We start from the raw sequence: 15,809 nt of genomic DNA on the forward strand, positions 1-15,809 counted from the left end.
GGCGCCGTTTCCCCCCCTCCCCTCGCTTCTGTTTTTTTGGGGAGCGACGGAAGAGGGTGGAAATCCTGGGGTCCCCCGCCAGGGCGGGAGGGTTGGGAAGCCTAGTTGGCTGCCTCGACTCGGCCACTTTCAGAGCCTCCAGCTTTTGCCCCTACCCCAGAAAGCTTCTGAGAAGCAGCAAGCCCCACAGTGGATGGGAACGGGGGCTCCCCCTGACTTTTTAAAAAGCCCCTCTCCATTTTTAAAATCCTGGCTACAGCCCTGGACCTCAGTGGGGTGCAGTGCCAGAGAATCCACCCTCAAAAGCATCCCTTTTTTTCCCCAGGGAAACTGATCTCTGTAGCCTAGAGATGAGCTGTAATTCCAGGGGATCTCCAGGTCCCACCTGGAGGCTGGCAACATTTGGAGTTTTAGGATCATTTAATTCAGTATCATCCAGGGCATTTTTTTTTTGTAGCAGGGACTCCTTTGCGTATTAGGCCACACCCCCTGATGTAGCCAATACTCCTGGAGCTTACAATAGGCCCTGTACTGAGTGCCCTGTAAGCTCTTGGAGGATTGGCTACATCAGGGAGGTGTGGCCAAATAAGCAAAGGAGCTCCTGCTGCAAAAATGATACTATCATTTAATGATCATTTAGCTAATTCAGTTTAATGGTCATGTTATTCATCTCAAACAGACCAGTTCGGTGTCGTGGTTAAGTGCCCGGACTCTTATCTGGGAGAACCCGGTTTGATTCCCCACTCCTCCGCTTGCAGCTGCTGGAATGGCCTTGGGTCAGCCAGAGCTCTGGCAGAGCTGTCCTTGAAAGGGCAGTTTCTGTCAGAGCTCTTTCAGCCCCACCCACCTCACAGGGTGTCTGTTGTGGGGGAAGAAGATAAAGGAGATTATGAGTCGCTCTAAGATTCGGAATATAGGGTAGGATATAAATCCAATATCATCTTCTTCTTGGGGGCTCTGTTGACTCAGGAGCTATTTCCAACATGAATTGTCGAAATCATTCTTTTAAATAAATATATATCTATTAGCAGGGCACATCAGGAGGGCCAAGCGGGACAAAAACGTGGTTGGAGAGCAGGAGCAAAGCCACAAGCTAGCAGGCTGAAGGGGATTTGTGTCCTGAACTGAGAACAGCGGGCCAATATGTGAACCCCCCCTTGGCAGAAATCACACCCTAGCCGAGGGCGCAAGAGTCTCCCAAGCGGGTGAAGCACTCAGCCCAAGGCCTCCATGTCTGGCTGCTGATGCCCCAGCGGAAGAAGGCCTCTCGGGCCAAGCCGCCACCCTCATTCCGTGATTATGCACACCGGCGGAGTGCCGTGGGAGTATTCGGAGTGGCGGATGCCCAGACTGAAGCGGGGCGCTCTGGGCTTGTGCAAGGTCACCCGATCGGCGTTGTAGTCGGGGGGGCCCGGCGTGTGCTCCTTGCTGGGTACCTCGAGTCGCTGGGACATGCTGTAGGACGGCTGGCAGTGCAGGTAGAAATCGGGATGGGGCAAGGTGTGCGCTGCCGGGCCGGGCCCTTTGACGCGGTCGGTGGCATAGCCCCACACGGAAGCGCTGGTGGCCATGGAGGAGCAGGGGGCGGATTCTTTGACCGGGAGATTGGGGCCCAGTGTCCCCGGGAGGGTGTATTTGTTAGGGGCAGGGTGAGGGCTGCTCTCCCAGTAGCGTGTGCGGAATCCTATGGTGTAGGCCGGAGCGTTGGCCTCTTCCGGAGGGTGGATTTTCTCCACGTAGTACTCGTTCGGGGCCGGGGTCGGGATCGCACCTGCAAGCCAAGAGCAGACAATGATCATTTGTCCTCGCTGTCCCCCACCCCACCCAAGCAGTAAGGTTGCTGGTTCACTTCTGGTCACCGGCAGGGGTTGGGGGGCAGGCAGGGAAACTCCTAGATATTTGGGGTTGGAGCCTGGGAAGGACAGGGATCTCAGTAGGGCAAGACCCTAGAGTCCCCCCTCCAAAGCAGTTGTTTTCATTAGAGAAACTGATCTCCGTACATAAGGACAGAAAAAGAGCCCTGCTGGATCAGCCCAGTGGTCCATCTGGTCCCGCCTCCTGTCTCACACGGTGGCCAACCAGTTCCCTTTGGATGGCCGATAAAAGGCAGAAAGGCTGAGGCCTTCATAAAAAGAAACAGCCCTGTTGGATCAGTGGCCAACCAGTTCCTCCAGAGGGCCAACAACAGGGTATAGAGGCCAAGGCCTTCATAAGAACAGAGAACCCTGCTGGATCAAGCTGTTGGTCCATCTAGTCCAGCATCCTCTCTCACACAGTGGCCAACAACTTCCTCTGGACAGCCAACAACAGGACACAGAAGCTGAGGCCTTCATAAGAACCTCAGAAGAGCCCTGCTGGGTGAAACCTGTGGTCCATCTAGTCCAACATCCTGTCTCACACAGTGGCCAGTCAGTTCATCTGGAGGGCCAGCTACAGGGCACGGAGGCTGAGGCCTCCATAAGAACATCAGAAAAGCCCTGCTGGATCAGACCAGTGGTCCGTCTAGTCCAGGGGTAGGGAACGTTGGCTTTCCAGATATTTTTTGCCTACAACACCCATCACCCCCAGCCACTGGCCATGCTGATGGGAGCTGTAGGCAAAAAACATCTGGAGAGCCAACGTTCCCTACCCCTGATCCAGTCCAACATCTTGTCTCACAAAGTGGCCGGCCAGTTCCCTCTGGAGGACCAACAACAGAGCATAGAGGTTGAGGCCTTCCTCTGATGGTGCCTCTTGGCTCTGGGATTCAGAGAGTGACAAGCCTCTGGAAGTTCCCATCAGTCACCACAGCTGGTAGCCACTGATAGACTTCTCCTCCGTGAACCTATCGAATCCCCTTTTAAAGCTGCCTACGCCTTTGGCCATCACTACATCCACCAGCGGTCAATCCCACATTTTAATCACTCTCTGTGATTTAATTCACTCTCTGTGTGAAGCAGGAAGTCTGGCAATGAGCTGTAATCCCAGGGGATTCCCCAGGTCTCACCTGGAGACTGGCATCCCTACCAGGCAGGCATAGTCAGAAGCCGCGGTTCTATCTATGCCACAGTCCCAGAGGGTTCTATCTATGCCCCTTTTCCTACAGAAAGCTGGTTTCAAACCTGCGGGTTTGTTTCTCTGCCCTCTCTCCCCCTTAGAGCATAGTCCCCTGAGTGGCGAGGTCTTTGGGCCTCATTAACCGCTTCCCCTGCAGAGCCACGCTTCCTCCCGAGGAATGGTTTAGTTTTCCTAACAATGCCGCTGGCTCCTCCTTGCTGGGTCGGCGCAAACAGAAACAGCTGAGGAAAACGATAGTTTTTACAATATGCATTATCAGCAGAGGCTACCGTTCCTCGAAGAAGGTCAAGCTATGTAATGTGCATGGCACTCTGTGGTTAGATAGCAGCTGTACAGGAGCCTTGCTGGTGTTTGGACCAGCGGTGGCCGAACTTGCTTAAGGTAAGAGCCACGTAGAATAATTGTCAGATGTTTGAGAGCCACAAGACATGAACGTCAGAGGTTTCAGAATCACAAGACAGGGAGGAAGGAGGGAGGGGGAGGGGAGGTGGAAAGAAAGCAACTTTAAATACATTCTCAAAGCCACCAGCTGGCTTGGCTTGGAGACGTTTCTCCCTTTCTCACAATACAAGAACTCGTGGGCATTCGATGAAATTGCTGAGCAGCCAGGTTAAAACGGATAAAAGGAAGTACTTCTTCACCCAAAGGGTGATTAACATGTGGAATTCACTGCCACAGGAGGTGGTGGCGGCCACAAGCATAGCCACCTTCAAGAGGGGCTTAGATAAAAATATGGAGCAGAGGTCCATCAGTGGCTATTAGCCACAGTGTGTGTGTATGTATAAAATTTTTTGCCACTGTGTGACACAGAGTGTTGGACTGGATGGGCCATTGGCCTGATCCAACATGGCTTCTCTTATGTTCTTATGTGACACAGAGTGTTGGACTGGATGGGCCATTGGCCTGATCCAACATGGCTTCTCTGATGTTCTTATGTGACACAGAGTGTTGGACTGGATGGGCCATTGGCCTGATCCAACATGGCTTCTCTTATGTTCTTAAGTGATTTAAAGAGAGAAATGTCTTCTCCAAGCCAGCTGACAAGGTGGGTGGGGAGCTTCAAGACCTTCATGATATGTGTGAAAGAGCCACGTGTGACTCCCGAGCCACAGTTTGGCCACCCCTGCTGTAGACCAACATGGCTGTCTTCTGATTTCCGGGGGATAGGATAGTGGGGTTTAATGATTATGATAGTATATTATCGAATCACATGTGGATCCAACGCTGGCAATGCCATCACCAATTCAAGTCAATAATCAAGAAAGTCATACGAACACATGAAGTTGCCTCATACTAAATTGGACCATTTGTCCCTGAAAGTCAGTATTGTCTGCTCAGACCAGCAGCCGCTCTCCAGGGGCCCAGGCTGAGGTCTTTCCCATCACCTCCTGCCTGGTCCTCTCGACTGGAGATGCCGGGGATTGAACCTGGGACCTTCTGCGTGCCAAGCAGATGCTCTACCTCTAGGCCACAGCCCCTTCTCAAGAAATGAACACATGAAGCTGCCCTATACTTAATGAGACCCTTGTCTACTCAGACTGGCAGGTGCTCTCCAGGGTCTCAGTAGAAGTCTTTCCCATCACATACTATTGGAGAGTCCGGGGATTGAACCTGGGATCTTCTGCATGCAAAGAAGACGACGACAGCAGATTTATACCCTGCCCTTCTCTTTGAATCAGAGACTCAGAGCGGCTTACAATCTCCTATATCTTCTCCCCCAACAACAGACACCCTGCCTTTCAAGGACAACTCCTGCGATAGCTATGGCCGACCCAAGGCCATTCCAGCAGCTGCAAGTGGAGGAGTGAGGAATCAAACCTGGTTCTCCCAGTTAAGAGTCCACACATGCTTAACCACTCACCAAACTGAGCCACAGCCTCCCCACATCAAGTTCAGTATGGTAGACTTTCAGCAGTTCTTGGGGCCCCAAGGAAAGGTCTTTCCCATCACCTCCTGCCTGGTCCTTTTGACTGAAGATTCTAGGGATTGAACCTGGGGCTTTCTGTATGACAAGCAGAGACTCTATCACTGAGCGAGGATCCCAGATCAAGGTTTTTCACATCACCTCCTGTCTGGTCCTTTAACTGGAGATGCTGGGGATTGAACCTGGGACCTTCTACATGCCAAGCAGACGCTCTACCACTGATCCAGGGTCCCAGACCAAGGTCTTTCCCATCACCTCCTGCCTGGTCCTTTAACTGGAGATGCCTGGGATTGAACCTGGGGTCTTCTGCATGCCAGCAGAGACTCTACCACTGAGCCAGGGTCCCAGACCAAGGTCTTTCCCATCACCTCCTGTCTGGTCCTTTAACAGGAGATGACAGTGATTGAACCTGGGGCCTTCTGCATGCCAAGCAGAGGCTCTCCCACTTTGCCAGGGTCCCAGATCAAGGTCTTTCCTAGTTCTTTTGACTGGAGATGCTGAGGATTGAACCTGGGACTTTCTGCATGCCAAGCAGAGGCTCTACCACCGAGCCAGGGTTCCAGACCAAGGTTTTTCCCATCACCTCCTGCCTGGTCCTTTTGACTGGAGATGATGGGGATTGAACCTGGGACCTTCTGCATGCCAAGCAGATGCTCTACCACGGAGCCACAGCAGGTTTCACCACAGAGGTGGGGGGTACCTCCATCCATGGCCTCTCCATGGGAATGAAGCTCTCACATTCTAATCCGCCCTCTCAAACCTCCTTTTTCAACCGAGCACCTCTCCCGTTCAGTTAGCTCTACTGCCATTAAAGCCCTGAATGAGATCTTAATGAGTAATTCGCCGTCTCTTAGCTTTAATTCCATCGCTCGCCTCTGAGGCATTTTACTAGATTATGGCTTTAAAGCCGCATAACCCTCTTGTTTTCCCTGATGTTATTTCAGTAGTTTTATGGCCCGTTCATTCCTGCAGTCGCATCGTCAACAGTGTAGGCCCCCTGAGCAGCTTGGCTTTGGGCAACCGAGGCGTTTTGGATTGATTGGCCAAACCAACAGCCCACCACATCTCAGCCTTCCCTCTGAATTTAGCTAAACTTCCCAGCTTGTTCTGAAGGCCTGTCCAGCTGCTGTGGAGATCCCTAATGCTCCACCACCCTTGCTTACCCGTCTGGTGGTGAGAAATTGTTTAAGAAACTGTGCGACGTGATCGACCTGCCCTAGAAAGATCCCACAGACCTTGGAGGTCACTTGAAGGACATACAAAACTACCATAAGAACTCAGGGACATTAGAAGAGCCCTGCTAGATCACAGTAGAGGTCCATCTAGTCTAGCATCCTGTCTCACACAAAGGCCAACCAGTTCCTCTGGAGGTTGAGCAACAGGATGTGGAGGCCAAGGCCTTCCTAAGAACATCAGAAGAGCCCTGCCAGATCAGTCCAGTGGTCCACCTAGTCCAGCCTCCTGTCTCATATAGTGGCCAACCATTTCCTCTGGAGGCCCAGCAACAGGGCAGAGAGGCTGAGGCCTTCACCTGAGAAGAACATTAGAAGAGCCCTGCTGGATCAGATCAGTGAGGGTCCATCTAGTTCAGCATCCCGTCTAGTTCAGCCAACCTGTTCCTCTGGAGGGCCAACAGCAGCTGCACAGAGGCCAATGCCTTCAGAAGAACATCAGAAGAGCTCCGCTGGATCAGACGAGTAAGGATTCATCTAGTCCAGCATCCTGTCTCACACAGGGGCCAACCAGTTCCTCGAGACATCCAACAGCAAATGAGTTTGTTGTTTACACTTCCGATCCAAACCAATCCTAACCAACGCAGTATTGACAACGATCGTACTTACTTGTGCTCTTGGACTGTTTCGCCATGCGGTAGGATACAGGCCTCCATATGCCCAAGTGGGAAATGCTGGGGTCCACGAAATAACAGGGACCGGGACTCTCGTTGACAGAGATCACTTAGAAAGAAGAAATGCCCATTTGAGCTGTACGGTTTTTCATGTTCTTCGCCACACTTCCAGCAACTGCCTCCCAAACACCCACACACCCGTGTCTGCTAAGCGGACTCAGGGCGGCTTACAACAGTCGTTTACACGATTCAAAACAATAAGTCAATAAAATCTATAAAACATTAATACAATTAAAATTTTAAAACTTTTCCACAGTGCTGTACCATTACTATGTTGGCGGTTCTGCTTTTCAGACGGTTGGTCACCGGGAACTCTAGCTGGTGTCAGGTGGCAGCTCTCTCTCAGTTTAAGCATCGAAGGCCTGTCGAAACAATTCGGTCTTACAGGCCCTGCGGAATGTAGGAAGGTCCCGCAGGGCCCTTATGGCCTCCGGGAGAGCATTCCATCACTCTGGTGCTGCCACCGAGAAGGCCCTGGCTCGTGTCAAATGCAACCTGGCCTCCTTTGGTCCAGGGGCGGACAGCAGATTTTTTTGTCCCTGAACGCAGTTCTCTCTGGGGGATATATGGGGAAAGGCGGTCCCGCAGATAAACATTAACACGCATATTATATGTGTCTGTCCACTCCTGGGTAGACTTTCCCCTGTGCAGAATTCAAAACTTGCCCAGACTGTGCATATTGAGGCCCATGGTGGTGAAGCCCTGGAAGCACAGAAAAGACCAACAGGCAGGACATAATCACTAGTCCCCTCGCTCCATTACTTCTATGCAGGGGTAGAATTCTAGCAGGAGCTCCTTTGCATATTAGGCTGCACACACATACACCCTGATGTAGCCAATCCTCCAAGAGCTTACAAGGGTCTTGTAAGCTCTTGGAGGACAGGCTACAACAGGGGTGTGTGGCCTAATATGCAAAGGAGCTCCCGCTAGAATTCTACCTCTGCTTCTGTGTAAAATCCCCTCCCTAAAGTAGTTTTTTGAGGGGGTGTTCACACACATTTGTGCATCTCACAGCAGCACTATTAATTTGTTCAGGGCTTTTTTTTGAGCAGGAACGCACAGGAACACAGTTCCGGCTGGCTTGATGTGTGGCCTAATATGGAACCAAAGGAGCCCCAGGGTTACGGATTGTTCTTCATGACAAAGCGCAAGAAAAGCACGGAAGGAATTTTCAGCCATCTGTATTGCAACCCATAATCAAAAAGGGAGGAGCGCTCTGGATGTAGAACCAGAGAGCCCTTGTGTGGGTTCATTGTCCGAGAACTACAAAAGTGGTTTTGGAGATGTATCTCATCCCTTGTCAAATTTAGCATCTTGAACGTGATTGGAACATTCTGGAGATAAGCTGAAGAAGGCTACAGATAGGTTCTTTATCTTCACGAGCAGCGTGGCCGGAACCTGATGTCCAGGAAGCCTCCAAATGGAAAGAAGAAAGTAACAGGAAGTCGAGATTGAGTTATCATTTGCACCGCTTAAAAGGCAGCTGACCAATGCAGAAAGGAACAAAATGAGTCATGGGAAGTCCTGTGACCCCCAGCAAGTGTCCAGTTGAGCACTGCAGTGTTTCTGGGCAACTCCAGTTCCTAGTTTCTGGTGGTGATCTTATTGGTCAAGGGAAGAATGAAATCAAAAAGATCAGGAACTTCTTGTTGCTGGTGATAACTTCTTGCTATATGATCAAGTTGGAGATACTAACATGTTTTAATGAGTCTATCTGTTAAGGCATACATAGTGAGATGTGGAAACAGGGGTGGAATTCTAGCAGGAGCTCCTTTGCATATTAGTCCACACACGCCTGATGTAGCCAATCCTCCAAGAGCTTACAAGGCTCCTTTTTGTAAGCTCTTGGAGGATTGGCTACTTCAGGGGGTGTGGCCTAATATGCAAAGGAGCTCCTGCCAGAATTCCACCCCTGTGTGGAAATGATAACATCCTTTGACACCCGTTCCTCCCGTGTATCTTCCACAGTTTAAATAGCCCTTCCAAAGGTGCAGGTCACTCCACTGGTGGGAAAAAATCAGGTTCAAATATTTGTACCCATATTTTCCCCCATGCGGAAGGAATCTCAGATTCAAAGAGGCTGTTTTAAGGGTGGGGAGGAAAGCATTAAGCAATCTGCTTAAAAGAGCTTAAGAGAAGCCACGATGTATCATGCCAATGGCCCATCCCATCCAACATGCATGGACCTCCATCAGGTGGTGGACCTCCTGATGGCCCCTAGGTTTTGGCCACTGTGTGATACAGAGTGTTGGACTAGGTGGGTCATTGGCCTGATCCAACATGGCTTCTCTTATATTTGAGAAGCAAATCTAGCTATTCTACAAATCTAGCTGTTGTTCTACAGACCAACATGGTAGCCCTCTGAAATGTTGGCAGTGGAAGTTACCATATTCTGGATCCCAGCTTCTTTCTTTCAAAAACGTAATCTGTAGCAGTTTCCAGCCACGCCGCCCCTGAAGATAATGTCAGTCTGCTTCCAGCTTTGGTTTATCGCCCACATGTTTTAGTAGCTTAAGATGCCAGAATTGATAAGACATGTGATAGGCCTTCAAAAGATCTCAGGCGATGAAGCTACATACGCCTCTGTTATGAACCATCTTCAAACCACCCAACATCCTCCCAGTTCAACCTTAATCCGATGTGCTTCTTCATACCCAATTCTGGCCCACTGAACAAAACCGCAGAAGGCTTCAAAGGATACTTTCTGTGCTTCTCTTGTTAACACCCCGTGTGGAATGTAGAAGGCAGCCTATCACTCAGAGGAGCATATCTTTCAAAGACGCAAGTCTTTCAAAGAGGAGATGCCATGCAAGACATTACAGGGTTGCCGTCTTCTTTGGGAACAGTGTTGGCATCGTTTCTACGGGTCACCGTCTGGTGACCGTTCACCCGACTTGCAGTTGTTTGATGTTCATTTCAAAGTGTTTCATTGCGCATTGAGATAACTTCTGCTTCATACCTTTTAAGTCTCATGCACGGTTTGTGGTGGAATACGTGTTTCTACTCCAATTGACCTGTTCCGGTGCTGGAACATCTATGGGCTTCTTGGTACTTCTGTGAACGTGTGGAGCCACCTGTTCTTTCCCCAATACACATGGACAAAACTGACTTATACTGAACCAGATCCTTGGTCCGTCAAGATCAGTATTGTCTACTCAGACTGGCAGTCGCTCTCCAGGATCTCAGGTTGAGGTCTTTCACATCACCTACTGCCTGATCCTTTTTACTGGAGACGCTGGGAATTGAACCTGGGACCTTCTGCATGCCAAGCAGATGTTCTACCAATTGAGCCATGGCTTCTCCCATATCATACATGGGCACATGAAGCTGTCCTGTATTGATGGTGACCTTTGGTCCATCAACATCAGCAGGGCTTTTTTTCATAGCAGGAACTCCTTTGCATGTTAGGCCACACACCCCTGATGCAGCCAGTCCTCCTGGATCTTACAGTAGGCCCTGTAAGAAGAGCCCTGTAAGCTCCAGGACTGGCTATATCAGGGTATGTGGCCTAATATGCAAAAAAGTTTCTGCTACAATAAAAGCCCTGAACGTCAGTATTGCCTACTCGGACTGGCAGCAGTTCTCCAGGGTCTCAGGAAGAGGTCTTTCCCATCACCTATTGCCTGGTCCTTTGAAACTGGATATGTCGGGGATTGAACCTAGGGTGTTCCAGCATGCCAAGCAGAGGGTCTTCCATTGAGAAGAAGATGAAGGAGATATTGGATTTATATCCCGCTCTCCACTCCGAAGAGTCTCAGAGCGGCTCACAATCTCCTTTACCTTCCTCCCCCACAACAGACACCCTGTGAGGTGGGTGGGGCTGGAGAGGGCTCTCACAGCAGCTGCCCTTTCAAGGACAACTTCTGCCAGGGCTATGGCTGACCCAAGGCCATTCCAGCAGGTGCAAGTGGAGGAGAGGGGAATCAAACCCGGTTCTCCCAGATAAGAGTCCGCACACTTAACCACTACACCAAACTGGCTCTCCTCCCCACTGTGGAGGTTAAACCCATGCAACTGAGCGAGGACCGAGGTTTTAAAGAAAGCTTTGGACTCTATTTCAAAGCTTTTTCTGGAAGCAATAGATTCTTCTCCCTTGACAAGGACACAGTTCCACGTCCACCATCTCTCACCTCTAGAACCTCCTGAGAGTTCAGAAGCTGACTATCCTTTCTCAGGGTCGACATGATCTTATTTTATTTGCTTCGTTTTTTTCAAAGCCAAACCTATCCTGGGGTTACCCAATGCCCCTTTTACCTGTGCTGCCTTACACTGGAATTAGGCTTGCCAAGTCCGGTTCAAGAAATATCTGGGAACTTTGGGGGTGGAGCCAGGAGCCAGGTTGTGACAAGCATAATTCAACTCCAAAGGGAGTTCCGACCATCACATTTAAATGGACCGCACATCTTTTAAATGCCTTCCCTCCGTTGGAAATAATGAAGGATAAGGGCACCTTCTTTTGGGGCTCATAGAATTGGACCCCCTGGTCCAACCTTTTTGAAACTTGGAAGGTTTTTTGAAGAGAGGCACTGGATGCTATGCTGAAAATCTGATGCCTCTACCTCAAAAAACAGCCACCCAGAGCCCCAGATATCCACAGATCAATTCACCATTATACCCTATGGGAATCGGTCTCCATAGGGAATAATGAAGTGCCCTGCAGACATTTCCCTCCCCACCCCCTTGCCACTTTCTGATTACCCTGAAGTGGGGGGAGGGCCTCCAAACCAGAGGATCCCCTGCCCCCAACTGAAGATCGGAAACTCTAACTGGAATATATGGTGTTAGTCTTTAAGGTATATCTAGACTCCTGTTTTTAGGTACCTCTAGACTAACATGGCTGCCCACCCCACCCCCCACTGTCAAAGCCAGGAAGCCACAAGTCTCCACCCCCAACCTGGGAATGGCATCGCAGCCCATTCTCCCTTTTCCCCCTTACATCTTTCTGAGGATTTGACACGCATGGTGAAGGCCGGTTCAGCATACTTGGTGCAATCGTGATCTTTAATGCCGGTACATGGTGGCCGGCCATATTTCCCGGGTCCTGGTCCTGAAATGGAATCAAAACAGCAAATATGAACTGAAAACATTTAGAGCATTTGCTTAAAACAGGGTTTCCCAATTGGGTTGCCAAGTCCAACTCCAGAAATATCTGGGGACGTTGAGGGTGGAGCCAGGAGACTCTGGGGGGGTGGAGGTGGGAGCAAGGGTGTGGTAAACACAATTGAACTCCAAAGGAAGTTCTGACCATCACATTTAAAGGGACCATTCTCCTTTCAAATGCCTTCCCTCCATTTGGAATTATGAAGGATGGGACGCCTTCTTTTGGGGCTCATAGGACCCCTTGGTCCAATCTTTTTGAAACTTGGGGGATTTTTTGAAGAGAGGCACCAAATGCTATGCAGAAAATTTGGTGCCTCTGCATCAAAAAACACCGCCTCCCCCCCAGAGCCCCAGATACCCACAGATCAATTTTCCATTATACCCTATGGCAGAGATTGCCAACGGTAGCTCTCCAGATGTTTTTTTGCCTACAACTCCCATCAGCCCCAGCCATTGGCCATGCTGGCTGGGGCTGATGGGAGTTGTGGGCAAAAAACATCTGGAGAGCTACCGTTGGCCACCCCTGCCCTTTGGGAATTGGACTCCATAGGGAATAATGGAGTGCCCAGCAGCCATTTCCCTCCCTCCCCGCTTTCTAATGACTCTGATGCTGGGGAAGGGCTTCCAAACCAGAGAATCCCCTGCCCCCACCTGGGGATTGGCAACCCTATTCCTCAATGTTATGCCAATACTTCCCTTGGTGCCCTCCGAGCTTTAGAGAAAGTGGATCAGGGCCTTTGTAAGACAGGGCTTCTTATTGGCTGCTCTCATTCCCATGAAAGGGTTTTCCACCAGAGGCCTTCTTTCCAGGAGGTATTAGGAGGGAGGTATTCCATTCAGCTCCACCTCTTGCAGAAGCCATTTTGGGTTCAGCTCCGCCTCTTGTGGCAAACATTTTGGGTATTGCTCACCAGCCCCTCTCAGGATTCCAAATGTGGGGGACCCCTGACTTAAAGGGATACGAACATTCCCACATTGGCTAACAGGTCCACCACATATCTGTCTGTACCACATATGGGATTTCCTGAGATACTCTCTTATTTCCTGGGATCTTTTCTACCCATCCAGCCAACCTGCCACTCACCTTTAAATTTGGCGCTGATGGACGCATACCGTCTGTTGGCTGCCAGTGCTGTGGCTGGAAGTTTGGGGAGAATGGGGCTGTATCCCAATTTATTATGGCCTTTGCGTTTGACAGTCGCCATTGCGGCAAACCCAATCCCCCTGCAGGAAGTCGCTGTTGCTGTTGTAGGCCACTGGAAACCCTGGGAATAGATCCGTTGAAACATACTGAAGCCAGGAACCACAGATATGGGCTCAGCGTGCCCTGAGGTGGGGCAGCTGCCCAGACCGAGGGTTTCTGGTAGGGCCCACTGCTACAAAGCAAGGGTTGCCAGCCCTGGGTTAAAAATTGGCCTCCAGCTCTTGGGCTCTAGTTCTTTATTCCGTGCACAAACTACCCATGAAGATCCTTCAGGTTGTCATTCCTAGCATCAGAACAACAGCCCTAAGGATGCCTCTACATCGAGGGGTGCCAGCCTCCAGTTTAGTGTAGTGGTTATTGTGCGGACTCTCATGTGGGAGAACCGGGTTTGATTCCCCACTCCTCCACTTGCACCTGCTGGAATGGCCTTGGGTCAGCCAGAGCTCTCCCTGGAGTTGTCCATGAAAGGGCAGCTTCTGTCTCTCAGTCCCACCCACCTCACAGGGTGTCTGTTGTGGGGGAGGAAGATAAAGGAGATTGTAAGCTGCTCTGAGACTCTGATTCAGAGAGAAGGGTGGGGTATAAACCTACAGTCTCCTTCTTCAGGTGGGGCCTGGGATCCCCTGGAATTACAGCTCTCATCTCCAGACTACAGTTCTCCTGGAGGAAATGGGTGCTTTGGAGGGTGGGCTTTATGACACTGTACCCCACTGAGGTCTCTGTCCTCCCCAGGCTCTATCCCCAAATCACCAGGAGTTTCCAAACCTGGATCCGGCAACCCCAGGGGTCATGGCGGAGCTCATTAGCGTAACTCATTACCATATGCAGTCCCCCCCAATCCAAAAGCAACCCAAGGCAAGTAAAGAGAGCCCCGGGCAAGTGAGGCCTGCTCGGGCTGGCTAGAGATCCAGCCAGCCCAAGCAGGCCTCGCTCACCTGGGGCTCTCCTAGGCCACCCCCACAGTCAAAAGGCCAGCAAGTCACCCGCCACCCAAAATCACATAAGAAATGGAGAAAGGGTGGCATGAGCTTCTCTCTCCAGGGGTTAATGAGGGCTGCTGGGGGCGTGGCAAAGCCCCTGGTGGCTGGCTGGCTGCTCCCCTAATCCAGGGATTGTTATGCAGCTGCACCTACTATTCAATGGACAAGGTAGGTGGGGGGGGGGAAGAGGAGGAACCATCAGAAAGGTTCAGGAGCTGCGCTTCTGTGAGCTCCTGCGGAATCTGAGGCCTGGGCAACCCTACCTCTAACCCCTGCCAAGGGGAACCCAGCAATCCAACTCAAAGGAGATTTGAGGATGGAGCTTGGGCTGACAAGGACCTTATTGGGCTACAACATCCTGGAAATCACCCTCGAAAGCAGCCATTTTCCCCCCAGGGATTTGCCGTCTGGAAATCAACTGTCATTTCAGGCGATCTCCAGGCCCGACCTGGCAGTTGGCAACCCTATGTCCTCGCTCCTTTCCCATCGCTGCCTGTTCAAACTGGACATATTGGCATCAATCACCCCCTGCCTCTTTCCTGCACAGCCAAGTCTGGGAGCAGGGATCCAAATTTCAAACCGGCCACCCAGATCCTCTGCGAAGACGTCCTTCCAGCCGTTTTTTCCTTTTTTCTCCTTTTTCGGAATGGCAACGGCTTCCCGCGTTCCAGTTGGCTCCGAGGTTGCCGAGGCAACGAGGGGAGGTCGGTTGGGAGAAAGCAGTGTTTATTTCCAGATTGCCATGGTTGTGGCAAGAATATAATGAAGGATCTGTGTCTACGTGAGTGCCCCAGTTAAGGATTTCTTGCCAGTTCGGTCTTGGTTAGTTTTTCTGCCTTCGCCACCCACGAGAGCAAATCCAGACGGCCAGACTGAACTTACAGATTGGGTTGCCCAGTGTTCCCTCTAAGCTGAGTTAGTGTGAGCTAGCTCACAGATTTTTAGCCTCCAGCTCACACATTTTTGTCTTAGTTCGGGGAAAATGACCTCAGAGCACACTAGTTTATGCAGTAGCTCACAACTTGAATGCCAGTCGCTCACAGAGTAAAATTTTTGCTCACAAGACTCTGCAGCTTAGAGGGAACATTGGTTGCCAGAGTCCAGGTGTTAGGTGAAGACCAAAGTTCCCTCTAAACTAGGCTTCCCAACCCTCCCGCCCTGGCAGGGGACCCCAGGATTTCCAGCCTCTTCCCCCGCTTCCCAAAAAAATGGAAGCCGGGGAAGGGGGGAAACAGCGCCAAGGAGCATGGCGAGCCGCCCCATCCCGGAGGACCCGGACTTGCGGCTCGCCACGCCCCCGGCCCGCCTCCACCCCCCCTCCAATTCCACCACAGCTGCTCCTCCGAGATGGGCCCAGCCTGAGAAGAGGCAGCAGCTGCGCAGCGGCGTCACCCACTCCGAGACGGGGCGGCTCGCCATGCTCCCCGGTGCCGTTCCCCCCCTCCCCCCTAGCTCCACCCCAGTGTCTCCTGGCTCCACCCCCAAAATCCCCAGATATTTCTGGAGTTGGACTTGGCAACCCTACTATAAACTTCAGAGCCTTGTGAGCAAAAATTCTACTTTGTGAGTGACTGGCATTAAAGCTGTGAGCTACTGCATCAATAAGTTTGCTCTGGGGGTCATCCTTCCTGAGCTAAG

General features: G+C 51.1%; 2 protein-coding genes across 2 annotated transcripts in view; one reads left to right on the forward strand and one right to left on the reverse strand.

Annotated features, from left to right (window-relative positions):
* SNUPN (snurportin 1) overlaps nucleotides 1-15,809 on the forward strand; it is a 385,834-nt gene that overhangs the window by 116,743 nt on the left and 253,282 nt on the right. The window lies entirely within an intron of this gene.
* On the reverse strand, nucleotides 1,287-13,192 carry CIMAP1C (ciliary microtubule associated protein 1C). The gene is made up of 4 exons (XM_060259992.1): nucleotides 13,072-13,192; nucleotides 11,824-11,934; nucleotides 6,823-6,936; nucleotides 1,287-1,771 (listed from the first exon to the last, which is right to left on the reverse strand). Exons 1-4 carry the CDS (start codon nucleotides 13,190-13,192, stop codon nucleotides 1,287-1,289), a joined length of 831 nt encoding a protein of 276 aa, XP_060115975.1.

Source organism: Heteronotia binoei, chromosome 19, assembly GCF_032191835.1.
Source record: "Heteronotia binoei isolate CCM8104 ecotype False Entrance Well chromosome 19, APGP_CSIRO_Hbin_v1, whole genome shotgun sequence".
NCBI classification, from domain to species: domain Eukaryota; kingdom Metazoa; phylum Chordata; class Lepidosauria; order Squamata; family Gekkonidae; genus Heteronotia; species Heteronotia binoei.